The sequence below is a fragment of the Ips typographus genome, linkage group LG5 (genome assembly GCF_016097725.1).
Source record: "Ips typographus isolate SLU linkage group LG5, UJ_Ityp_2.0, whole genome shotgun sequence".
In the NCBI taxonomy this organism is placed as follows: Eukaryota; Metazoa; Arthropoda; class Insecta; order Coleoptera; family Curculionidae; genus Ips; species Ips typographus.
Window position 1 is genome coordinate 7,250,814 of NC_138426.1, and position 27,993 is coordinate 7,278,806.

At 37.4% G+C, this 27,993-nt stretch overlaps 1 protein-coding gene and 1 long non-coding RNA gene across 7 annotated transcripts in view; one reads left to right on the plus strand and one right to left on the minus strand.

The window, feature by feature from the left end:
• Positions 1 to 7: 7 nt before the first annotated feature.
• Positions 8 to 27,955, minus strand: LOC145729357 (protein phosphatase EYA4-like). Of its 2 annotated transcripts, XM_081980076.1 has the most exons (11): positions 27,611 to 27,955; positions 24,568 to 24,614; positions 3,352 to 3,500; positions 3,112 to 3,298; positions 2,597 to 2,742; positions 2,400 to 2,539; positions 2,180 to 2,345; positions 1,293 to 1,385; positions 989 to 1,239; positions 719 to 936; positions 8 to 666 (listed from the first exon to the last, which is right to left on the minus strand). In XM_081980076.1, exons 1-11 carry the CDS (start codon positions 27,689 to 27,691, stop codon positions 240 to 242), a joined length of 1,905 nt encoding a protein of 634 aa, XP_081836202.1. In that variant the 5' UTR covers positions 27,692 to 27,955; the 3' UTR covers positions 8 to 239. The 2 variants fall into 2 exon arrangements, with proteins under 2 accessions (XP_081836202.1, XP_081836204.1); XM_081980078.1 differs by lacking the exons at positions 3,112 to 3,298; positions 3,352 to 3,500 and having other exon boundaries at positions 27,611 to 27,952.
• The window catches only part of LOC145729393 (uncharacterized), a 65,634-nt gene continuing 39,062 nt past the window's right edge, over positions 1,422 to 27,993 (plus strand). For 3 of the 5 annotated variants that reach the window (XR_014178338.1, XR_014178337.1, XR_014178339.1), the window contains exons 1-3: positions 1,422 to 2,254; positions 2,383 to 2,562; positions 2,611 to 2,753. This is a non-coding gene — a long non-coding RNA (uncharacterized LOC145729393). Of the gene's footprint in view, positions 2,255 to 2,382; positions 2,563 to 2,610; positions 2,754 to 9,308; positions 9,515 to 10,232; positions 10,429 to 27,993 lie in introns of those variants that run through there. The other 2 variants (XR_014178341.1, XR_014178340.1) reach the window with 2 other exon arrangements.

Sequence of the window (27,993 nt, forward strand, 5' to 3'; positions counted from 1 at the left end):
TATAAAATATGTTGTATATACACAGTGATTTATTTTTTTTTTAATATATATAAGTTTAAATTTATGATACACTATAGTAATATTTTCGTTGATTTTATTATAATACAAAAAATTGCTATTATTGTTTTGGTACATTGCCTTTTTTTTTGGGAAACACAAACTCTGAAAAACATTGTTTTTTGCAATTTTTTATGTATAAAAATGTACAATTTTTACAAAGAGAAAATACCACAGATCAATCATAAAAAGTCCATGTCGAGGGCGTTGTAAAGGGCGGCAATTTCACTGTGACTGGTGATGCGCCAAAAAGGAAAATTTAACGTTTTTGCCGCGGCCTCTTCGTCCTGCCCGTCACCAATCACCACATAAGTGCAGTTCCGTCCGAAACGGGCCACGATCCTCTCAAAACAACTTTCCTTTCCAATTTTGGTAGCTGAATAAATATTGTCAATGGGAAAAACATTCCCAAGACCAAAAAGCAACACTTTAGCCAACGCTGGAATCAGTTGAGTGGTGGTGACTAGCACGTTAACACAATTACTCCTGCTGTTGATTAGAGTTAGACACTTATTGGCCAGAGTCAGCCAATTGTCGGTTACTGCTTCAATTTCCTGTCTCAATTGCAGCCATTGCTCTCGTTTATTTGAGCCTAACAAACCTCCCACACTAAACAAAACTTAAATTAGTCACAAAAAAACTTGAAAGGTGTAAAACAAACCTGTTTCTGTAATTATTGTAAGTTTCTTTGATTTTCCGGTAGCGGAACGCCAATTTTCGCATCCAATCCACCCCACCACGGACACCCGCCGCTAGACACAAATTTCCACTTCCGGTCGCCGATGCTGCATGAAAACCGTCGGTGCTAAAGTTGTAATTTGACAGATCTTGTCCGTTGTCATCCGATGAAACGTCATCTATGTGAACTTGATCACACTCCTAGAACAAATGAATTTTCAACTTAAACTGTCAAATTATGTCTAACACTTACCTCAATGTCATTAAAAAAAAAGTGTGTGTCAGCCAAATTGAACACCATTTCCTCCATTTTGAAACCCAACTGAACCACATTTTGAGCATCCTTATGATATTTAGTGGCATAGCTGCCCGTCAACAGGGTGTGAAAAATTATAATGGTCTCATCCAAGTCCCATATGAAAACCCTGTCAGTTTTTGACTCGGGTGACGTGGGGGAAACTGTGTTGGTCCGTCTGCCTCGGCCTCGCGTCCGCGTTTCATTACCTACAACCAAATTTACTGACACAACACTCTTTATGAGTTTCAAGACAACAAACCTAAACTACTAGATGATTCCCTTGAACGTCTGGCACTGTCCGCTTTCAGGGGCGTGGAACTTTCAGTCAGTGAGATGCTGTTCGAAGGGCTTTCTGCACAGAAAGACACAAATTACTAAAAACCAGTTTACAAATGAGTCTGAAATACCCTCATCATCATCAGATTGGTCCGAACCACTAGTGTCACTGTAGGGACACAAAGACTGCATGTTTGATTTTTTTTTATTGTTAAACTAAACTCTAATCATTTTTTTTTTCGTTTCTAGGCCTTATTTTAAGTCTCAAACAATAACTTGAGCAACACAAACTAAAATCCAAATATAAACAAACCATTACATTGACGTTTAAAATTTGGTTAGGTTAGTTGATACTTCTTTTTCTCTACTTTCTCGGAACTGTCACCAAACAACTACATGCTCGAGTAGGTATATTTTCAATCACGTGACCTATTTTCGCTTTGAAAAATTTAAATAATAATTTAATTTATATCTTTTGAATTTACTTAACTTAACTTAAGCTTGGCTTAAAGGAGGAAGGTACAAATAGAGGTTAGTAGTGACCACTCCAAGCATAGTTGCTATATTTTTAGTGGCAAGTTTGGACATTTTAGGAGTTTTTGTGACTTGTAGCAATTTAATTAAACAATTTTCAACGTTAATAAAGTTTTTTTTCTTTCAATAACAGTGGAAATTACAAAAAATTAGATATATGAAGAATTGTTTATAGGGTATAAGTAGTATAAGCAAACTGACCAATTTAATCTGTCAAAAGTTTGAATTGGCTTATGCAACAAAATGGCCGCCAGTGGCAAACATCGCCCTCATAAATTGGCAATTTTTAAACGAATTTGTAGTTTAAAACTAGAAAATTTAAGTTTGGAAACTTACCAGAAAGTGCCCCAGTCGCCAACTGATACGTAGAGGTACCGATACTACCACTAGAGCTGGGGGAACTCACGTAAGGTGAGTACGATTGCGAGGCGTAGTAACTGCTTGCGTATTGCGTGGTTTGCGCGTCCGTGTAACTTGAGCTATAGGCACTGTAATCCACCCCCTAAAAACCCTCTTGTAATAAGCACTTTACTATTTAGACAAACATTGGTACTACCTGAGAGAATCCCTGGGCGAAACTGGCGGTTCCGCTCCCCGTCGAACTGTAGGCGGACGCGTAGGGGCTGTACTGGCCGGTTTGGGCGGACGCCGCCCCGAATGCACTGGCTGGCGATCCGTAAGGGGCGGCTATATACCCTAAAACCAGTTTAATTTATCAAGTAAGGATTTTAATGTGTGGAATATAGTAATTACCAGAACTTTTACAGGAGGGATTCAATCCTCTTGACGGTCCTAAGGTGGCGTAGGGGTACGAGGAGGAACCGTAAAACGGACTGGAATTGGAAGATCCCATGTAGGGCGCTGTTGCTGAGCTGGAAGTGCCGTACGCCTGATGCATGCTGAAATAAAAGTAAGTTTATCAATAAATTTGGCAACGCTGTCTCCCTAAGCCTCACAGGTGTGTCTAGGTCTATAAATTCCACAAAAAAAGAATCAGAATTCAGGAATTTTAATTTCGTTTATGTTTAGTTTATTGGGAGTGGCGTTCCCCTTCTGTTCTCATTAAAATTCGGAAACATCAACATCTCATACTGGGGTGCTGTTAATTATCTCTTTCCACTTTTTCTGGGGGCGTAATAATTGGGGGAAAAACGTATAAACAAAGCTTTTTCAGATAAATAAACAAGGTACAGCTGTTTGCGGGGTGTCAAAGTGTCAGACTTAACAGTTTTTTATGAGAAAAAATATTTAAAAGTAAACTACATTACCTATTGTAATACTGGTGCGCCTGAGCATAAGCTTGGGGATAGTCTTTGTCGTAAGTGGCGGCGCCGATATCAGCAGGCGACGCCCCATAAAACGGCGCCGTCGCCGTCACGACGTCTTGGTGGGCGGACAGGGCGGCGGCCACTTCCGAATCGTCCAAGCCGGGCGATTTAATTTCGCTTTTGACTCCTGCAAATCGATATTTTCGCATATAAATCAAACGAGTAAATAGCAAAAGGCACCTTGAGCATCGATCAGGGGCCATCCGACGGCGGCAGCGGCCGCGAAATTAGCCAAACAACCGGGGGCGGTCAGCGAGTCGGTGGGGGCGGCGGTCGGCGGCGAACCGCACGAACTGGACGTGTGACCGCTCTGGGGCGATCCCGTCAATCTGTCACGAAAAACCCACAATTAATAACGAGAAAAAAGTGGCAACGTCGCAACAGAGTCCCCAGGGAACATGTGCCGGCCAAATGGCCGTTTGTCGGAGACTTTTTGTCTTCGGCGGAGCGCCATTAAGCGAGACGAACACTTGTTGTTGTCATCTCAGCGTGCAACTTCGAAGGCTTAATGGATTTTCTTAAAAACCACCGGACGGACCCCGCTATTCGTTTGCTTTACGCTTTTTTGACGTTGACGAGTTAATTTTAAGATACCCAACAGTTTTATAAAATACCAAAACTGCCAGTTTGACCACAAAAGTGACTCTTGTTTCATTTAAATTGGAAATTCAACTCTTTTGTAATAACTCAGAAAATCGTTATTCCTATTTTTCTGGCATTAGCTACATTACTAGGTTTGTTCGCAGAGTGTCACAAGCCAAAGTCACGTGGATATTCAATACATGGAAGCTGAAAATTGCATTTGCGAACAGGTCTATTTCCAGTCATTTTGAAGGCTAAGTTTAGACTGTGATCTTCCTTGTAGTGCATGCTACTGAACATTCTGTCTTGAAAATAAGGATTTTTTTCAAGAAAATAAAGAAAATTTATTTATTTAATTTATAGAAAAGGTACATTTTTGTAGGGATGTCAAGTGTTTACCATTATAGTTAGTTTTAGTAGGATTGTATGTAGTTATTAAGAAAATTAACAGTATTACTTGATGAACTTCAAAGGAGGTGAAAAAGGTGGTACGTGGAGGTAGAAGGTGGGAAAAAGGTTTTTTTTTGTTTTTATGGTGGTTGATTGTCAAGAGAGACTTTTAATGAGAGCTGGAAAGTCAGTTTTCTAAAAAAATCGAGCAAAAATCACACTATTGAAGATCAGGGGATCTTAGAAAGCTGTTTCCTTCCGGAACGGAAGTTACTGAGTGTAATACCGAGTGCTACCAGCATATTGTGATAGAGGACCTATTCCAGAAGTGGTTAAATCGATAACCGCGAGGAGGCCTCCCGGCTGTTACCGAGATACAGCCTTTGCAGTTAAAAATTCACCTCAACGGAAAAGAAGAAGATTGGTCAACTGACGGTTTATTTTGGACAATTTGGACTCTTTGACGAAGAGTATTAGTTGTAAGAAGTTTGTAATTTTTTGTTTTAAAGACATTTGTAGTTTCAATGATATATTTAGAAGCAGGATTTTTAGGTAGAAAGTAAGTTAGATAGGTTTAGTTATTTACCTTAAAAATAACTTGGCATCCCTATAATAGAATTTTTATTCAAGCTTATTTATTTAAATTTTCTTTATTTACTAGAATATTAGAATGAATGGTCAGGGTGAATCTGATGCCAGTTATGACGATATTATCATGCAACTAAGAGGTGAGTGAGATTTGAGTAAATCTCATCTTCAGGATGATAATAATCATGACAATTCATTCACAGTCCAAACTTGTACCTGCATAATGTCTATTCGACACGTGGCGTGTTGTGAGGTTAAGATAACTTCTTCTCTTCCTGTTTGGTAACGTTTAATCCACGGAATTGTAACCAGAACTGATATCAAAACGAGCAAATCAATAGTTTATTAACCCCGCAATATCCATTCAGTTAACCGGGAACGAGAGACCGAGCCCCGTCATCACGTGCCAAATTGACACTCGATCCACCGGAATGCGCGTTAACCGATACCCCCGACCTACTTTACATACAAAAATAAGGCGAATATGGAGTACTTTGAATGAAGTTAGTTAGTTGGGTAGCAGACTAAGCTTTGGCTTAGTAATAGCTAAAGCCCGAGAAAAAGAGAATTTTTGATAATTTTTCAAGTCAATTGCTGTCAAAGGTGCACAGGATTGACTTAAACAGTGGCAACGTTGCATTCATTGGATTATTGAAAGCATTTATTTAGGAACTAGGGAGTTTACACAAACACATCAGGGACGATTATGAGACAAGCGGCCTGACAGATATAGTGCCCCGGAGGTTTTCAGTTAATTAATGTAATAATATCAGGGGCGTAGACTGACAGATAGCATTAACGAGACCGTAAATCGTGTTTTACGCTCGTTTTCTCTCTCTTTCTGCAGTTCAAGTTTTTTCCATGATTTAGAGGTCTCTAGGGACGCCACTGAGTGGAAGTGATTAAGACCGACACTTGTCCCACGTTATTTGCGACGCTAATGCGTTCCGGCACTTGTTGGGCGCTAATGACGTCATTGATCACTCCCCCCCCCCCCCCCGAAACGCTGGAAAAAATCGGGTACGTCACTGGGTGCGGGGATACAAATTTTAATTTGAAAAATTCCTTATTTTTAATGCCGCCACGCATGGTCGCGCTGTGAAATGACAAAAATGCGACCGCACGACCAACTAACATATAAAAGACAAAGACGGAGAAAACCACCACTGTATACCAGGAATCGTTTATTGGACGAAAGACTAAAATGCATAAATTTCCCGGAACGACTTTGCGAAACCGTTCATGGTAAACAGTGCGGGTGGACGACCATCGACGTCTCAAGTACTGTCTTTGTTTCGTGACTGTTTTTTTTTTAAGTCTCCTGATAAAGTCTATTCACGACCTTTTTGAATCTACCCTATCCATGGAAAAACAAAGAAGATATACAGAGTGAAAGTTTCAACAGTTTCAAAGACCAAAAAATGCACTATTTCAAATAGGACACCCTGTATATTATTACGTCACTTGATTCAGCTTTTCACGGCCTACTGTGTACTTTACAAAAAGCCAACTTTTCCAGAGATATACAGGGTGAAAACTTTAACAGAAAACATGAAGACCACTATAGTACAACTGTATTAACTGTAACAGTGCTTTTAAGCAGGTTTTGTAGTTTTACAGCTTTATGGATTGGTATTTGACGGTTACCACCATTGTGACGGATTTAAATGCGTTCAAAACGTCCCATTAACAAAACCACAACTCAACCAAATGTCAAGTTACGTCATCGTGACGTCAAATTTGTTCTGCTCGCTCCATGGAGCGTCAAAACGAATGCGGTTGGCATGAAGTTTCAAAGACATCTGTTAACTGTCAAAAATCAAATAAACGCTTTATTACTAGGGATGTGTACGATACGTGATTTTATTGATTTCCAACAAACTTCTGGTTTGAATAACGTTTCTATAAAACATTTTTGACCATCGTTTAACAATTTTTTGACTCGATCACTACTTGTTTCTGTTCAAAGATGGATTTTTAGGTTCAAAATCTTTGAAATACTTATTAGACACCCTGTATACGCTTTTCTCTGATGGTAAGTCACAGATCAGTTATTCAGTGTTAAAAACAGTTTGTACTGAATTTGACAACTTCTATTTTAACGGTCACTAACTCGAATACTTTGACAGTTACAGGGTGGTTCAATATACCAATTTGTATCCTTTTGTGATCATTTTCATACCTGTATATTTCATATACAGGTATGAAAATTACCAAATTATTTTTCACCAAAATGAGATAAACAAAACTTGTGAGAGTCAGAATATGTCACCTCTTTTGATAGTTGACCACTTTATCAAAATGTCTAGATGATATCTTGTGACCCACTGTCAAATTCGGAAAGTTCACTCGGAAAGTTTTTCAAATTTTGACACTGCTTTTCTCCCTGACTGTACCAAATTTTGTCCTGTTTTTTCTGGTTATCGGATAGGAAATTTAATGGGGATTTCAAAAATGTTCTTGAAACAGTTATTTTCTTACTTCAAGTGGGTTTTACGGACGATTTTGTCCCTGACTGTTCATTCACACTGTGTTTCTAGCACTTGAAACTTTGATACCGCTTTTCTCCCTGACTGTACCAAATTTTGTCCTGTTTTTTCTGGTTATCGGATAGGAAATTTAATGAGGATTTCAAAAATGTGCTTGAAACAGTTATTTTCTTACTCCAAGTGGGTTTTACAGTCGATTTGGTCCCTGACTGTTCATTCACACAGTGTTTCTAGCACTTGAAACTTTGATACCGCTTTTCTCTCCGACTGAACCAAATTTTGTCCTGTTTTTTTCTGGTTATCGGATAGGAAATTTAATGGGGATTTCAAAAATGTGCTTGAAACAGTCATTTTCTTACTCCAAGTGGGTTTTATGGACGATTTTGTCCCTGACTGTTCATTCACACTGTGTTTCTAGCACTTGAAACTTTGATACTGCTTTTCTCCCCGACTGTACCAAATTTTGTCCCGTTTTTTCTTTTCTGGTTATCGGATAGGAAATTTAATGGGAATTTCAAAAATGTGCTTGAAACTGTTATTTTCTTACTTCAAGTGGGTTTTACGGACGATTTTGTCTCTGACTGTTCATTCACACTGTGTTTCTAGCACTTGAAACTTTGATACCGCTTTTCTCCCCGACTGTACCAAATTTTGTCCTGTTTTTTCTGGTTATCGGATAGGAAATTTAATGAGGATTTCAAAAATGTGCTTGAAACAGTTATTTTCTTACTCCAAGTGGGTTTTGCAATCGATTTTGTCTCTGACTGTCTTTTAAGCGGTGTTCAAATTTCAGACCACAGACGGAACCAGTTTTTCCTAAATAACTCGAAAACGGTGAAAGTTACAAGAAAAATGTTTGAGACTAAAAATATTCCTAAACAACTCCTTAACCCACCACCGTAAATTTGCGGGACCATTTTTGCTTCCAGTATACAGGGTGTGCAAGAAAAGTTTGATAATTCACTATTTTTGTCACTCTGTACGCAATTTTTAAGATAGAATTTTTTACTCTACACCACTGAAGAGCGGAGCTCAAAACGGTTCTTTCAAGTGGCTGAACCACCCTGAACTCCCAGAAATAACTGAGTTACAGGGTGTCCAAACTTTAAACCACAATTTCAAGAGTGAATTTGTTGCATCAAAGCAGGAAAAATAACTAAGTACTGTCTTTGTTTCGTTTTGTCACTGACCGGTCACGTGACTGTTTTTTTAAGTCTCCTGATAAAGTCTATTCACGACCTTTTTGGGTCTACCCTATCCATGGAAAAACAAAGATATACACAGTGAAAGTTTCAACAGTAAGTTGCACCAAGCTTCAAAGACCAAACAATGCACTATTTCAAATAGGACCCCCTGTATATTATTACGTCACTTGATTCAGCTTTTCACGGCCTGCTGTGTACTTTACAAAAAGTCAAACTTTCTAGACATATACAGGGTGAAAACTTTAACAGAAAACATGAAGACCACTATAGTACAACTGTATTAACTGTAACAGTGCTTTTAAGCAGGTTTTGTAGTTTTACAGCTTTATGGATTGGTATTTGACAGTTACCACCATTGTGACGCATTTAAATGTGTTCAAAACAGACACGTGACCTGTCAAAAGTTCTGAAGCTAAAAGTACAAAAGCGTAGTTTAACTTAACATAATTTAAACGTTTTTCACGTTATTGTTAATAGCTCTATGGATCCGATTTTAACGCGCATGTTACAGAACAAATTCAGTCCGAACCATACACTTTTGTATGCCAGAAATGTCAAAATTGTATTCATAGCCCTATAAACAAGCTTTAAATATGATTTGTACTGCCTTTAAGCAATTTTTTACAGTTTATAGCTTCATGGAGTTGTTTTTGACAGTTATCACTATTGTGTGACAGTTACATGTCAGAAATGCGAAAAAATCATTCATGAAAGTATAAAGTGCGTAATGAAAAGAGTATATGGCTTTTCCCTTCAATTTCCAATATTTTTGCATATTTACTGATTTCGGTAGAAAAAAATTGGTTTATTAGAGTCACGTAACTGTCCCACAAAAAGTCGATTTTTTGAATTCCTTTGAAAAACTTTGTTTTATTTTTCACAGTCCCTACGGAAAAAAAAACTTTGACACCCTCTAGCGGCCGAACGGTGCAACGTAGCCCTGTCCGCTCAACGTCACGTGATAGCCCTATTTATTAGCCATCTACGATCATTAACGTGCATATACGGAATGTTTCAAGTAAGCGAGTTATTAACAAATTTTTTGTAAATATGCATAGACATTTAACTAAATTAAGGTAATTTTTGTCAGTTAAGTGTCTTGAAAAGTGTTAGTGACAAAATGGTGACAGTCAGAGTGTGTTTAACAGTTGGTCTGTTCGCAGAGACAATCCTTAACTGGTTTCCAATCCAGAAACTGTAAATGTCAAGTTTTATTGATTGAATAGTCACGTGACTATGACGTTTTCTGACTTGTGGCCAATGAATTTGTGAAACTACGTTTTGTGAAATTACGTCATCGTGACGTCAAACGGAGCGTGAAAACGAATTGCGGCCAAACAAAATTTCGTATTTGTGTGTTTCGTGTCGAAGGGAACCCAAACAGCAACAATAAGAACCAGAAATAACGTGTCTATTTATTAAGATTATGTGCGAGGGAGAAGATTTACGACGGCTATTGTGGGGCCCCCTCATTATGGTAAAACGGGTGCGGACCCTTGCCGAGCTATTGTGGGGTCGGTCAAGTACCTTTCGAGAAGTGCGATATTTTCGTACCTTTTTTTAGTACCACTTGACGAGATTACTTTTAGGGGTAGAATGCTCATATTTTCGAGAGCCCTTAACAGGTGGAAGGCTGAGAATTAAACAGTGTCACCCTCGAACAAAACGTCTCTCGCACTCTAAATCGGGAAAAAACACAACACCCTTTACTTTTAAGGCTTTAAACTTTATTCCAAACTTATTCGGCGTTTAATCAGAATATCAGGTTTTAGCATTAAAACGTGTAATAACTTTTTTTTTTGATTAGGAGCGCACACATTGACATAACCACAAAAATCAAATTCGGCCCGCTGACAGATGACAGATGGCAACAGCAACACTGAATCACATCCAACTATAGTACATGGATTCGACACTACGTACTATCTATAGTAAACCGGAAGTGTTGTTGCCATATTTTATCATCACTTTAGAAAACAATAAAAGACAACCAAAGGCCTGCATACACCCGTTTCTTCGTCACGTCAAACACTCTTGATGTTTTAACTGTCTGAAGTTGTTTTGGTACAGGGGCGTTCGCAACTAATTTTCCTCTCGCGCCGTAATGATTCTAGAGAGGATGTTAGGCCGGTCCTGGTTTTTCGCCCGTCAATTGTCTTGGCATAAGTAAACACATGTTTCCCCGGGTCGTTTTATTTTCGTAATTATTGCCGCGCCTTTACGTCTTCATGTGCCGGTTAAAAACGTCCATTTGTCACTTTTCGTTCACACGTCGCCGCTTTTTACTTAGGAAAAATCAACTTAATTTTCTCACAAACCGAAGCAACGTTGCCAAAAGTACGCCAATGCCCGTTATCGACGTAATAAACTTCACCTAAGCACTCTTAACTTTGTGGAGCACGTCACACCCAGCAACTTGTCAACCGTTTTTATAATATGCACGGTAACGAGCTTTTCGTCTCTCTGTTATGGCTGGACCCATCGAGGTATAAAGAGTGGTTTAGTATTCGAGTCGATTGTTCCATTCCGAAGACAGTAAGGTGGCTTTTATTATCAAAATTGTTGTAACAAAGTTTATTTAACTTTAAAATGGTAAAAAATCAAAAAATATGACGTTGGCATACTGCGGCCGCATTTGTTTTGACGTTCCATGGAGCGAGCAGAACGAGTTTGACGTCCCAATGACGTACTAATTTTACAAAACCACAACACAACCAAATGTCAAGTTACGTCATCGTGACTTCAAAATGGAGCGTCAAAACAACTTTTCTAAAACATTTTTGACCATCGTTTAACAATTTGTTGTATCCAGCTAGCTCTGACTAGGTTTACAACTCAACTTAATATACTGAACGAAGTAAACTCGATCACTACTTGTTTCTGTTCAAAGATGGTTTTTTAGGTTCAAAATCTTTGAAATACTTATTAGACACCCTGTATACGCTTTTCTCTGATGGTAAGTCACAGAACAGTAATTCAGTGTTAAAAACAGTTTGTACTGAATTTGACAACTTCTATTTTAACGGTCACTAACTCGAATATTTTAACAGTTACAGGGTGGTTCAATATACCAATTTGTATCTTTTTGTGATCATCCTATACAGGTATGAAAATTACCAAATTATTTTTCACCAAAACGAGATAAACAAAACTTGTGAGAGTCAGAATATGTGACCTCTTTTGATAGTTGACCAATTTTGAATTTTGACACTGCTTTTCAAATTTTGACACTGCTTTTCTCCCTGACTGTACCAAATTTTGTCCTGTTTTTTCTGGTTATCGGATAGGAAATTTAATGGGGATTTCAAAAATGTGCTTGAAACAGTTATTTTCTGACTCCAAGTGGGTTTTACGAACAGTTTTGTCCCTGACTGTTCATTCAAACTGTGTTGCTAACAGTTGAAACTTTGATACCGCTTTTCTCACTGACTGTACCAAATTTTGTCCTGTTTTTTCAGGTTATCGGATAGGAAATTTAATGGGGATTTCAAAAATGGGCTTAAAACAGTCATTTTCTTAATGCAAGTGGGTTTGACGGACAATTTGTCCCTGACTGTTCATTCAAACTGTGTTTCTAACATTTGAAACTGTGATACTGCTTTTCTCCCCGACTGTACCAAATTTTGTCCTGTTTTTTCTGGTTATCGGATAGGAAATTTAATGGGGATTTCAAAAATGTGATTGAAACAGTTATTTTCTTACTCCAAGGGGGTTTTACGAACAGTTTTGTCCCTGACTGTTCATTCAAACTGTGTTTCTAAGAGTTGAAACTTTGATACCGCTTTTCTCCCCGACTGTACCAAGTTTTGTCCTGTTTTTCTGGTTATCGGATAAGAAATTTAATGAGGATTTCAAAAATGTGCTTGAAACAATTATTTTCTGACTCCAAGTGGGTTTTACGAACGATTTTGTCCCTGACTGTTCATTCAGACTGTGTTTCTAGCACTTGAAACTTTGATACGGCTTTTCTCCCTGACTGTACCAAATTTTGTCTTGTTTTTTCTGGGTATCGGATAGGAAATTTAATGAGGATTTCAAAAATGTGCTTGAAACAGTTATTTTCTGACTCCAAGTGGGTTTTACGAACAATTTTGTCCCTGACTATTCATTCACACTGTTTCTAGCACTTGAAACTTTGATACCGCTTTTCTCCCCGACTGTACCAAATTTTGTCCTGTTTTTTCTGGTTATCGGATAGGAAATTTAATGAGGATTTCAAAAATGTGCTTGAAACAGTTATTTTCTGACTCCAAGTGGGTTTTACGAACGATTTTATCCCTGACTATTCATTCACACTGTGTTTCTAGCACTTGAAACTTTGATACGGCTTTTCTCCCTGACTGTACCAAATTTTGTCATGTTTTTTCAGGTTATCGGATAGGAAATTTAATGGGGATTTCAAAAATGGGCTTAAAACAGTAATTTTCTTAATGCAAGTGGGTTTGACGGACAATTTGTCCCTGACTGTTCATTCAAACTGTGTTTCTAACATTTGAAACTGTGATACTGCTTTTCTCCCCGACTGTACCAAATTTTGTCCTGTTTTTTCTGGTTATCGGATAGGAAATTTAATGGGGATTTCAAAAATGTGATTGAAACAGTTATTTTCTTACTCCAAGGGGGTTTTACGAACAGTTTTGTCCCTGACTGTTCATTCAAACTGTGTTTCTAGCACTTGAAACTTTGATACCGTTTTTCTCCCCGACTGTACCAAATTTCGTCCTGTTTTTTCAGGTTATCGGATAGGAAATTTAATGGGGATTTCAAAAATGTGCTTGAAACAGTTATTTTCTTACTCCAAGTGGATTTTACGGACGATTTTGTCCCTGACTGTTCATTCAAACTGTGTTTCTAACAGTTGAAACTTTGATACCGCTTTTCTCCCTGACTGTACCAAATTTTGTCCTGTTTTTTCTGGTTATCGGATAGGAAATTTAATGAAGATTTCAAAAATGTGCTTGAAACAGTTATTTTCTTACTCCAAGTGGATTTTACGGACGATTTTGTCCCTGACTGTTCATTCAAACTGTGTTTCTAACAGTTGAAACTTTGATACCGCTTTTCTCCCTGACTGTACCAAATTTTGTCCTGTTTTTTCTGGTTATCGGATAGGAAATTTAATGAGGATTTCAAAAATGTGCTTGAAACAGTTATTTTTTTACTTCAAGTGGGTTTTGCAGTCGATTTTGTCTCTGACTGTCCTTTAAACGGTGTTCAAATTTCAGACCACAGACGGATTTAAATATTTGTTGCACCAAATAACTCGAAAACGGTGAAAGTTACAAGAAAAATGTTTGATACAAAAAAGATTCCTAAACAACTCCTTAACCCAACACCGTAAATTTGCGGGACCATTTTTGCTTCCAGTATACGGGGTGTGCAAGAAAAATTTGATGGTTCACTATTTTTGTCACTCTGTACGCAATTTGTAAGATACAATTTTTTACTCTACACCACTGAAGAGAGGAGCTCAAAACGGTTCTTTTAAGTGGTTGAACCACCCTGAACTCCCAAAAATAACTGAGTTACAGGGTGTTCAAATTTTAAACCACAATTTCCAGGGATTTGGAAATTTGTTGCATCAAAGCAGTGAAAGTTAAACGGTGAAAAATTTGAAAGAGAACTGAGAAATGTTCGTAAAAAACTGCTAAGCTCATCTCTGAAACTATACAGGGGGTGCATGAAAAGTGTAGTAGTTCAAATTGATGACTTTTTAAATTAATGACAGCCATGACAGAAAAATGATATCTTTTGGCCAAATTGGAATTTCCTGGTAAAATTAGTACATTTTCCTGTCACACCAAACGACCATCATGACTCAGTTTGGCCTCTCAAACGATAGTTTGCTATACAAGGTGTTCCTAAAGAACTAAAAGAGGTTAGGTAGTGTGTCAATGTGTTGTTATGGAGATAAGAATGTACGTCTTGCTTCTTTAGGGGTTCTAAATGCACCAATGAAGTCCTACAAGTCTGAAAACGTAATAGATTCACATGGGTACTGCGGTTTTCGGAATCCGGTCCAAATTTACACCAACGAGCCGCTTTTGGTCGGGAATAATAATGCAAAACATGTGTCGCATCCTCTTCATAAAAGCCTCTTGACACTTTGTCAAGGTTCTTTCAATAGGAGGCACACACAAGAGAACGGGCACCCGTTTTCCCGAAATGTTTTGGGGCGTTCTCGGACCCGATTATCGAGCCGGGGGACACAAAAGGGCTTCCTGTCGCGCCCTAAAAAGGCCTCGTCTAAGCCGATTAATAGCCGTCGTCACGTGAACTTAATCCCTCGTCGTCCATTGGCGCGAATAATAGGGTCGATCCGATCCGTAAGTGGATGTTTTCTGCCTCGTAAGCCTTTTCACGATCCGCACTGTTTAGTTATGATGTTTACAAGTGTTTCAATGAACGTCACCTTTATCTGGACTCTCTAATATTTATATTGCGTGTAATGGAAACTTTGGTGTTTTATGGCTTCTAAACAGCCTTCACACACATATTTTTACCAACTTGTGTGGTGTAGTGTCGCGTTACACAAAAAGGAACAATCGTAAACACGTCATCGGACAGTTGAAAACGCTCGTTTGCATTGTTATGACACCCGCCATTGTTTATGACACGTTTTATGACGACGTCCGTATTGCAATGAAAATCGATTGAGAACCGAGCCAAAATTGTCGTTTTTGTGGTCACTAAGGGCGATTTTTCCTTCAAATGTTTCCATGTTTCAGTGCATACAAAAATGTAGCAACCATACCACAAATGTCTCAGAAACAGTCTGCGATTTTGATGTTTTTAAGTGACACACTGTATACATTTTGTCTGTCTTAAAATGATAATAAATAAAAACGATACATTTACTAAATACTATACCATACCTTTTACAAGTTGGTATATTTCACCACCCTGTAACTGGCAAAATAATCAAGATACAAACGGTTAAATGAAAAGCTGCCAGTATGGGAGAGTTTCACCATTTATTAAATTGCAACTGTCATTTTTGGGACTTTTCAGGTTATTTAGCTGACGTGACAATTTTCCACTGCCATTTTGAGGATTTTAGTAACGCGACAATTTTTAAATTTTAACAGTCATTTTGGGGTTACAGAAGACCGTTTTTAAGTTTTAACTGCCAATTTTGACATATTTAAGTCACGTAACAATTTTTCCAAATTGCACAACTGTAATTTTGAGTTTACATTTTTACCTGTCGATTGGGATTTTAAGTTAAATGACAAAATTTCAAATTGACATTTTCAAGTCACGTGACCATATTTCAAATCTGCCATTTTTAAGTTACGTGACAGTTATTAAGATTTAACTGGCATATTGAGCATTTTTAGGTCACGTGACTCTGGTTTAAATTGCATCTGTCAGTTTGAGCTTTCTCAGGTCAAATAACAATAGTTATTCAATTTTCAACTGCCATTTTGGCAATTTTAAGTTTCGTAAGTTAAACTTGCAACCGCCATTCTTGTCATTTTCAAGTCACGTGATAAATTTTCAATTTGCCATTTTCATGTCACGTGATATATTTTTAATTTGTAACTGTAATTTTGTTTTTTTTTATTACAGCCATGTTTGAAATTTTACCTGTCGTTTTGGCAATTTTAAGTCAACTGACAAACTTTTACCTGCGACTGTCATTCTCGTCATTTCTAGTCACGTGACAATTTTTCAAACTTTAACTGCCGTTTTGGCATTTTTTTTAGACAACGTTACAATTTTTGAGGTCACATGACTGGTTTTCAGCTGTATTATGTGATTGTTTTTGGTCACGTGGCAATTTAGCACTTTTCAAAAATTATTTCAATTTTTTTTTTCAATTTTAGCTATCATTTTGGGGTTACAAGTCAAGAGACCGTTTTTAAATTTTAACTGCCAGTTTTGACATATTTACCATTTTCAAGTCACGTGACCATATGTGCATATCTAATCATTCATAAAACAAATTGATAATTTGGTGATATTTAGGAAGTTTACCAGAAAGGAAAACGATCAGTTTGGCAACATTGCCAACTGGCCAACTGTCAGTTGTACAATGTTTATAAAGTGTTTCAATTCAGTCTGTCTTTAACTGATTCGACATTTTTACTGTATAGACACTGTGGTGGTCGAAAGAGAATTTCAAAGGCTACAAATTGGTATATTGAACCATTCTGTAACTGTCAAAATAACCGAGTTACCGGACTGTTAAAATAGAAGTTGTCAAGTCTAGTCCAGCCTATCTTTAGCACTAAATAACTAGGTTAATGAACATTTGCGCTAAATTAATTTATTGACACCCTGTAACTATCAAAATTATTTTTTTCTTAAATTTTGTGTCGGTAGACAAATTACGATCGAATGACAGACATTTTACAGTTTCTTCTTCAAAAATGCGTTTTTGGGATATTGCGAGAGTTTCACCATTATTGCTAGAGAGAGAGAATGCTAATGGGTAACAAATAATGCAAGACAGGAAGGGATGGGAAATGTAGATTGGACCGATCTACTTGTGAGAGAAAAAGGAAAACGTCCATTCTAAGGAAAAATCCAAATCGCAGCACTCTTCGTATTTTGTCATAACTACTGATACCAAGCCTACTAGATCGGCACAATGAGTAGTTTGTGGTTGGTCAAAAAAAAGCAGCTGTCAGTTTTTTTTTTGACCAATCACAAACTACCCACCGTGTGGATCTAGTAGGCTTGGCATTAGTTTGATAGAAGTACGTTCCGTATTTACGACTTATTTAAACCTGTGACGTTTGTCCGTACCAGATTTCCTCCTAACCGGTAAAGAATTCGGCCGAGTTCTTTACGAACATTTTTGTTCTCTTCTTCTTTTCGTAACTTTCACCGTTCCTTAGTTATTTTTCTTGCTTTGATGCAACAAATTTTCAAATCACTTAAAAATTGTGATTTAAAGTTTGGACACCCTGTAACTCAGTTATTTTTGGGAGTTCAGGGTGGTTCAACCACTTAAAAGAACCGTTTTGAGCTCCTCTCTTCAGTGGTGTAGAGTAAAAAATTGTATCTTACAAATTGCGTACAGGGTGACAAAAATAGTGAATCATCAAACTTTTCTTGCACACCCTGTATACTGGAAGCAAAAATGGTCCCGCAAATTTACGGTGGTGGGTTAAGGAGTTGTTTAGGAACATTTTGAGTCTCAAACATTTTTCTTGTAACTTTCACCGTTTTCGAGTTATTTAGGAAAAACTGGTTTGGTGCAACAAATATTTAAATCCTTCTGTGGTCTGAAATTTGAACACCGTTTAAAGGACAGTCAGAGAGAAAATCGACTGTAAAACCCACTTGGATTAAGAAAATAACTGTTTCAAGAACATTTTTGAAATCCTCATTAAATTTCCTATCTGATAACCTGAAAAAACAGGACAAAATTTGGTACAGTCGGGGAGAAAAACGGTATCAAAGTTTCAACTGTTAGAATCACAGTTTGAATGAACAGTCAGGGACAAAATTGCTCGTAAAACCCACTTGGAGTAAGAAAATAACTGTTTCAAGCACATTTTTGAAATCCCCATTAAATTTCCTATCCGATAACCAGAAAAAACAGGACAAAATTTGGTACAGTCGGAGAGAAAAACGGTATCAAAGTTTCAACTGTTAGAATCACAGTTTGAATGAACAGTCAGGGACAAACTTGCTCGTATAACCTACTTGGAGTAAGAAAATAACTGTTTCAAGCACATTTTTGGAATCCCCATTAAATTTGCTATCCGATAACCAGAAAAAACAGGACAAAATTTGGTACAGTCGGGGAGAAAAACGGTATCAAAGTTTCAACTGTTAGAACCACAGTTTGAATGAACAGTCAGTTACAAAATTGCTCGTAAAACCTACTTGGAGTAAGAAAATAACTGTTTGAAGCACATTTTTGAAATCCTCATTAAATTTACTATCCGATAACCAGAAAAAACAGGACAAAATTTGGTACAGTCGAGGAGAAAAACGGTATTAAAGTTTCAACTGTTAGAACCACAGTTTGAATGAACAGTCAGGGACAAAATCGTTCGTAAAACCCACTTGGAGTAAGAAAATAACTATTTCAAGCACATTTTTGAAATCCGCATTAAATTTCCTATCCGATAACCAGAAAAAACAGGACAAAATTTGGTACAGTCGGAGAGAAAAACGGTATCAAAGTTTCAACTGTTAGAAACACAGTGTGAATGAACAGTCAGTGACAAAATCGTTCGTAAAACCCACTTGGAGTAAGAAAATAACTGTTTCAAGCACATTTTTGGAATCCCCATTAAATTTCCTATCCGATAACCAGAAAAAACAGGACAAAATTTGGTACAGTCGGGGCGAAAAACGGAATCAAAGTTTCAACTGTTAGAACCACAGTTTGAATGAACAGTCAGGGACAAAGTTGCTCGTAAAACCTACTTGGAGTAACAAAACATCTGTTTCAATCACATTTTTGAAATTCTCATTAAATTTCCTATCCGATAACCTGAAAAAACATTACTGTGGTTGGTCAAAAAAAGTCAGCTTGCTGCGTTTTTTTTTTGACCAATTACAAACTACCCACCGTGTGGATCTAGTAGGCTTGGCATTAGTTTGATAGAAGTGCGTTCCGTAATTACGACTTATTTAAACTGTGACGTTTGTCCGTACCAGATTTCCTCCTAACCGGTAAAGAATTCGGCCGAATTACCGATGATAAATCTGTGACAGCGGACCGTTTCGCGAAACAAAACGAGGCTCGTTCACCCAAAAAACAGCCCCCTCAAGATTTACGTACTGCGCCCATTGATGACTACTATCTTGTATCAACAACGGTTTTCGAGGTTTTATCGAAAATTTCGATCTCGAACCGGACAATTTATAACGCGCCACCTCCATACATTAACTTAACTAATGACCCGGTGTCAAATATAAAGAAACCTCAACGCTTTAAAAATATTTAAAGTATCCAATATTCACGCCGGACGAGTCACACGAAATGCCCTTGATTTATGCCCGATGTCCGATGGGGGGACGTTTTATGATTGGTTCTTTACTTTAGTTTTATGGTCGTTCGACCTCCCTGCAGTCCCGACTTAGATTCTACACATTTTCAATTATTTCTTAGTTAAGTTAGTGGTAGCAAAGGCCACAATTTCTTTCACAGAAGAAAAACTCATTCTGTCAACGGTTGAACCTTTAAGGGGCTTAAATTTTTTTTTAAAACTCTAGTGACTTCTCCGGGAGGTCCGTCGCATTACGTGACAAAACAAGCGAAAACCGATCAATTGGTTCAACCAGACAGGTGCCCTAATTAGATTCGAATTTTTCGACGAAACCACAAAGGGCGCCGCTTCCACTTGAAACAAATTCGAAACGATTGGTTTTTTTTCTGGGGACCAAAAACCAAACCAGTTCACCCGTCCGGAATGAAAAACGACCACCACATTTTTGGTAGCAAACGCCACAGTTTTACGGAATGAAGACCATCACATAATTCAGGCCGTACCAATGAAAAAAAAAACAAAACAAACTCTCCAGTCAATATTGAATCCCACAAAAATAAATAAACCAGCGGTTTACAGGTTATGTTCGTGATGGCGTGAATGAATGGGGGGCATTATTTTTGGCACACGTGGTCCTTCGCTGATGTTTGGGTTTTTGTTAAATGACGACTTTTGTGTGTAATTAATCTTTCAACTCTCAAACATCACGTCTCGTATTGATTTTGATTAATACGCAAGTTTTGAATCGACAAAAAACAAACCTTGAGAAGAAAATGATGGAAAAAAAAATAAAGAAGAAGAAAACTTGTAACAAAGTACCACCGTATTTAATTATTTACCTACGACAACTTGAATCACACTGTATTATTCAAAAAGTCAGAAACAACAAGGAGTTTTCAAAATTGTTGGTTTTTTTGCAAAGGTGTACAGAGTGTAGAATACGGATAATGTTAAGAAGAAAGAAAACAATCTTCCGTCTTCTTTTCTGACGCTGCTAAAAATTTAAATTATTTTATTCTTCTTTTCTAAACTAAGTTGATCTTTAAAATCAACCATTTAGTTTTCTTTTGAAATTTGTCGGTAGTTAGCAGTATTTTATCCGTCACACACATTCTTCTACTCTTCATTTGAAAATTGTTGGCATTCACTAATTTCAACAACACTTTTAGAACTTGATTCTTCTTTAAAATATGTTGGCTTTTAAAATCGATTCGTTAGAGTTTTCTTTTGAAATTTCCGGGCAATTAGCCAGCTGAATAACTAAAAAATACTTTCGCTCTTGTTTTCTAATGCGGTTCAAACTTAATTCTTCCTTAAACTAAGTTTGGCTTTAAAAGTCACAAGTTTTCTTAATGTTTTCTCAAAATTAGTGTTCCAAGCTTGTTTACCACCTCAAATTTGTCTTAATAAGCATTTTGGTCCTTCCTGTATCTTTACCCGTTTCCGAGATATTTAAGCTTAAAAATTCATTTATCGGTTATTTTTAGTCTCAAGGACCGTAAATACTTGTCTAGAATGTGAATTCAGCTGGAAGCTAGACACCTGGAAGATTAGTTAATAAACTGAAAATCAGACAGGAAAAACTCTCTAATAGACATTTAATTATACTATTAGTCGACTCTAGTAGATAATTACAACATAAAAAGTGTTTTAAGAAAATAAATCGTTAAGGTCCAAATTCCTTTGACAGAACCAGCACACTAAACGTACGTAAGGGTTACAATTGAGGAACGTAGCAAGCAAAAATGGAACTTACTGACTAGCACTTGAAACTTTCATACCGCTTTTCTCTCTGACTGTACCAAATTTTGTCCTGTTTTTTCAGGTTATCGGATAGGAAATTTAATGAGGATTTCAAAAATGTGCTTGAAACAGTTATTTTCTTACTCCAAGTGGGTTTTACGGACGATTTTGTCCCTGACTATTCATTCACACTGTGTTTCTAGCACTTGAAACTTTGATACTGCTTTTCTCCCCGACTGTACCAAATTTTGTCCGGTTTTTTCAGGTTATCGGATAGGAAATTTAATGAGGATTTCAAAAATGTGCTTGAAACAGTTATTTTCTTACTTCAATGGGTTTTACGAACGATTTTGTCCCTGACTATTCATTCACACTGTGTTTCTAGCACTTGAAACTTTGATACCGCTTTTCTCCCCGACTGTACCAAATTTTGTCCTGTTTTTTCAGGTTATCGGATAGGAAATTTAATGGGGAATTCAAAAATGTGCTTGAAACAGTTATTTTCTGACTCCAAGTGGGTTTTACGAACGATTTTGTCCCTGACTATTCATTCACACTGTGTTTCTAGCACTTGAAACTTTGATACCGCTTTTCTCCCCGACTGTACTAAATTTTGTCCTGTTTTTTCTGGTTATCCGATAGGAAATTTAATGAGGATTTCAAAAATGTGCTTGAAACAGTTATTTTTTTACCCCAAGTGGGTTTTACGAACGATTTTGTCCCTGACTATTCATTCACACTGTGTTTCTAGCACTTGAAACTTTGATACCGCTTTTCTCCCCGACTGTACCAAATTTTGTCCTGTTTTTTCAGGTTATCGGATAGGAAATTTAATGGGGAATTCAAAAATGTGCTTGAAACAGTTATTTTCTGACTCCAAGTGGGTTTTACGAACGATTTTGTCCCTGACTATTCATTCACACTGTGTTTCTAGCACTTGAAACTTTGATACCGCTTTTCTCCCCGACTGTACTAAATTTTGTTCTGTTTTTTCTGGTTATCGGATAGGAAATTTAATGAGGATTTCAAAAATGTGCTTGAAACAGTTATTTTCTTACTCCAAGTGGGTTTTACGAACGATTTTGTCTCTGACTGTCCTTTAAACGGTGTTCAAATTTCAGACCACAGACGGATTTAAATATTTGTTGCACCAAATCAGTTTTTCCTAAATAACTCAAAAACGGTGAAAGTTACAAAAAAAAAGTTTGAAACTAAAAAGGTTCCTAAACAACTACTTAACCCACCACCGTAAGTTTGCAAGATAGTTTTTGTTTCCATTATACAGGGTGTGCAAGAAAAGTTTGGTAATTCACTATTTTTGTCACTCTGTATGCAATTTGTAAGATACAATTTTTTACTCTACACCACTGAAGAGAGGAGCTCAAAACGGTTCTTTTAAGTGGCTGAACCACCCTGAACTCCCAAAAATAACTGAGTTACAGGGTGTTCAAATTTTAAACCACAATTTCAAGAGATTTGAAAATTTGTTGCATCAAAGCAGGAAAAATAACTAAGAATATAAACTAAAGAAAAATACTATTAGTCGACTCTAGTAGATAATACAACATAAAAAGAGTGTTTTCAGAAAATAAATCGTTAAGGTCCAAATTCCTTTGACAGAACCAGCACACTAAACGTACGTAAGGGTTACAATTGAGGAACGTAGCAAGCAAAAATAGAACTTACTGACTAGAACGCTGAACGATCAAAAATGGTACCACTACTATAGTCGGGGGGGTCATCGGACACAACAAATTAATTTCTGATTAACATCTTCAGTGTCCAGGCTGTCAGACCGTGTTTGTAGTGATTTTTATGGTCGCGGTCGTGCCTTTTTTAATGTTTCACCATTAATTCAATTTAATTCCGCGTGGTGGAGGGTCGCCATCATCGCCAAGCACGCACACGAATCGCGAAAGGGAAGTTTAAAACGCGCCAAAGAAAAAACAAACTGAAAAGAAAAAAATCATTTTATCTCACACCTGACGCTCTGGGTGTTCCGTGTAGTTGATGGTATCGAGGGCCATTTGTTTACCGCACGGTACGACATCGAGACGTGGAGTACCCGTTGAAGAGGAGCGGGGGAGGAAATAGGGGCGCTTTGATTGCGGTTCTTTTGTGTTTGTTGCGCAAATGGGCCTGTCCCACAATTTTTTTTTATTTCATAACTACAAAGACGGATTGAAAATATTATACCCGTATTTTTTTGTTTTCAAAAATATTAAGTCTAAATAGAAAAAAAAATGATGATAAAAACTACATTAATCTCCTGTTTAAAACGCCCGCCGCCGGTGACGTACTACACTATCAACCAATCAGCGACAAGAAGTGAAACAGATAGCGTGCAACAGCCAATAAAATCGCCCAAAACTACGTACGTCACATGCGCGCCAAAACAATCTTTTAAATTTAATGGACAAATTCAAACTAATGTAGAAACATTTACGACAATAATTTTTTCTTCAAGAATATGAAAAATTAGTTTTTTGATCCTATTCTTTCGATTCCAGTCATTAAAACAAAAATTTATGATATGTGGGATAGGCCCATTGGTAAAGTACGGGTGGTGCGCGAGACCACCACATCACGTACCGCTGTCAGCTGTCATAAATCACTCCACGTTTCGCGCCGTGCAACTTTCAAAACGAGCACCCGTAAACGGACTTATTATGAAATTATTCAAACATTTCTGCGTTCTGGTAGAACACCGAGATGGTATCTTTGGTTGCGGTTGTTGGGTACGCGCACGCGGCTTTTTATGGTTCTGGGTGGCGAGAACCCGGTGCAGATAACGATCCGGCTAGAGAAACCCTTCAAATTTTTTTACCAAGAGAAAAAACTGTGTGGAATTTCACCTTCTTACGTTACTAGAGTGTGTCGCGTCTAGAACTACACTTATGCTCTACGGTTCGATTTTGACAGTGACCAGTAACTTAGTTTGACAGTTGTGCCATCATTAATCACAAGAAGAATTACCGGGTGCCCAAAAAAAAAAACCTGTTAAGGCTGAGATGGTTCGCGGACCACACAAAATGGCGTACGTGTTAATCGGACGCTTTGTCGACAATTTTCGAAAACAAAACACGTCGTTAGCTTTTCCTGTGTGTGTGTGTGTTGGTTGCGGTCAACTCGCACCCGTCTTTTCATTACTTTGTCTCTCTCTTACTCATTAAAAGAAAAATTTGTCAGGGTTGTCCCTGATTTTTTTTACATTGTATAGTTCCACGGGGTACTTACGTCGCGAACTAAGACAAATACAGCTTGCCTAAAGCAAACAACGCTTTCTGAATATAAACCAACGACAGGCCCTCGAAATTCCAGTTAATTAAATAAACTCACTATACCTCTGTTGGCGCTTGTACTTCATTATTATTACCCAGGTCCGGCGGCCATTTTTTTTTTAACTGACATTTGAAATTTTTATGACGTTTGACAACTTACCGATCTCTGTCGGCCGGTTCGGGTTGTTCGGTCCTTGCTCGTTTAACCTGCAACCAAAACGAAAAATATTATTGGTAGGTTAGTTTACTTAAACCCATTTTCTTCAAGGGTGATTAAAACCCCCGAAAAAAAAACCCTCTAATAACCTGGACAGGAATAGAGATTATCGGTCGGGTACAAACTGAGAGAGAGAAAAAAAAAGTTCCGAGAAAACGGTCTGGCCGCACATGGGAAATATTTATCGCGGAACCCATAAATCTGGTCTGAGGGTACCGTGTGCGAGTGTGACAGAGACGGACCGAACCACGGCACTGAGGCATTTATAACGTCGCATCTGAAACGGATAAATTGGCCTGTTGCTCGGTTGGCACTTTTCGGATGATTTACCGCCCCCCGGACACGGATTTTTTCTTCCTTCTTCGTTTTCTAGCTCCTTCACTTCAAACTCTAGAATCATTCATTACTCTTCAACCTGAAGCACATCCAAGACCAGTCAGTAGGTCAATAACTTAATTTTGACATTAACGTGACAATTTTGACTTTGACAGCTTAAAAACATTGAAGACGAAACCTTAAAAATACTAGATGCGACACAAAATTATGTTACAGTTGTATGCCCCGTCTAAGATTACTTATGTTCTATGTTTCGCCCTGATCAAACATCAATTGTGATTTCGGATCCAATCGTATCATGATCCACAGGTCGCGTGACTTCTGTGTAATTTTCTATCCATGGTGTCACGTGATTTTTAACTCTCAAAAACAAAATGTTGCCAGATACCTCTAAAATTACCTGCTACTCAGGCCTCCCTATAGAATCATTATAAAGTGGTCCGTAAAGTCTGTAAAAACGTCAAGAACTTAATATTGCCAGAGATAATACTCTAAAAATTTACAATAAATCACAAATTCTTTCTACTAGAATCGTTTCTTGACTATCTTTCCAAATTACGTAAAACAACCTCAAAGCTGTCTAAACCTGGCAACAGGGCTCGATTAACAGTCAAAACGTCACCTTAATTTCCTTGTTATTCTAACTTTTCAGTTGAGTTTGAATTACGGTAGATTTAACGCATAAAATACGTTGCCCAATACAGTTTCTTGTAATGTGGCATCTCAGCACTAGATAAGTTCCTCATCTAAGAGTATTCATGCACTATGGTTTGACAGTGACAGCCCGAATGCGGAACGTCAAATTGCGGATCTCTACTGAATCTTTGAGCATGTAAACAGTTCTGGACGTGACACTCCACAATGGTATTTACATAATTATTTACTCTGTTTTAGTTTTTCAATTTTTAATCAATCATCTTAGATCAATCATCACGTTTAAGCTGAGTTGAGATTGGAATGTGACAAATCAGGTGCAAAATATCACATTCTAAACTACACTTCACTGCACAGACCAAACCAATTACATTTAAAACAAACAAACAAACAGCCCCATACACCACCAGTCATTTTGAAGGTTTAGGTTTAGACTGTGAATGTTCACTACAAACAAAATCACAGTCTGAACTTAAACTGTCTGACTTTTTTATGGCTGCTGCGATGTCACGTTATTCTAAATGAAACACCCTGTATATTAGTCATCTAGTGCTCGTTTTTTTTTTGAAGTGCTACACTAATTATTTAATTTTCCAGGAAACAGGAAAATAGGGCGTAAATGTAGTTATTGACTTTCACGTTACTAATCTCTATTATTTTAAATGGTACCCCCTGTATACGGTTTTAATGTCAAAATTGTCATTGTTTCTTAAAATAATCACTACCTTGATAGCCTACAAACCTATTTATTTTAAATGAAACTTTCTGTATGTTATTAAGGTATTCGATTTAGATTTTTGTGTTGAAAAATGTACAGTTTCTGGGATATTTGCATGCCCTTACATTCATGCCTACATGTTTACTCAACACTTTTCTAGTGTCATTCCACACGCTCCAAATTATTCTCTAAAACCACGTGATGTCTGTCACTATTGTCAGACACGTCAAAATTTTACTAGAATTTGCAGGAATTACATTTTAAAACAGTTTTCGAAACAAGACGATTTTCTGAGATTTAACAGCTATTTTGACAGTTGTCACTTCATAGTCTAGCTAAATAGTCTTCTGAAATCACGTGACAACTGTCAATAACGTCAAAACTGTCAACCAATGCTCTAAAGTTGCAAAAATCAGTGTTTAGAAACTTTTTCTTGCATTATTCGTTATAAAACGTGTTGTCTAGTTAAATATTGTTCTACAATCACGTGACAACTGTCACTAACGTCAAAACTGTCAAACCATGTTATAAAGTTGCCAAAAATCAGGATTTAGGAGCGTTTTCTTGCATTATTTGATGTAAAACGTGTTTCTGAGAATTATGACAGTTATTTTGACAATTATCACGTGACGTCTAGTTAAATAGTGTTCTACAATCACGTGATAACTGTCACTAACGTCAAAACTGTCAACCAATGCTCTACAGTTGCAAAAATCAGGATTATTTACGTTTCAACAGTCCAGTCATTTGTAATTGTCAGGCGTACGTAAATCATTGAGTACGTACATACAGTTTTGGATGCGGTATGTGCTTTTTTTTTTATTTATCCTAAAATCTACTTTACAATTGTACAGTTTAAATAAGTCTAGTCAAAGTGAGTATAGTTTGTGGTTGGTCAAAAAAAGTAGCATGCTAAAAGCTGTTACAATAGTAAAATGTATTATATTTTAACTAACTTAGTCTCAGGTTGAAAAGTGTGTAATTAAGATTCTACAGGGGTGTTTAAAAAATGTAGTGTATTTGTTAAAAGTTGCAACATGTTTGATAATTGTCAAATGACAGTCACGTTCTAAATTTTTGTTACACTACCCCTGGAGGAATCAAACGTTTGGTTTAGTAGTTAGTGAGGTTAAGGTTGATGTTCTTTGTTGGTTAGATATTCTTAAGAGTCATAAGTCGAGGAAAAAGTGTCCCTTCTTTGTCTCTCTCTTGCTAGGGGTCAAAATGGTAGTCTTTACTCAAATGTTTAGGGACTTGTAAGAGTGGTACTTGACCTACCTTGGGTTCGCACATCTTATCAATCATGGCGCACCTTGAACTTTGCGTATTCAAGTAGTTGCACGGCATTAAAGTCACCATTTTCTTGTTCCGTCGCTGGGGGGGAAAGGGTAGTTTTTGCGCCCTTTACGCCACCACTGCCGCCATATACGCGTCCGATTTTAATCCACTTGCGATTTTACGCACTGGCACACCCGATTCACCACACACTCGTCGTCAAAACAATAACAAAAAAATATTGTACAATAAAGGTAAACATAAACAGGAGCGGTTACTTAATATTGGGGCTCAAGTTTGATCTGTAACCAGAGCCTCCGGTTATTTGACAACCGTAGACGATCGACTGCAACTCGATGACTGTAGGGGGCAGCGCCGACTGCGCG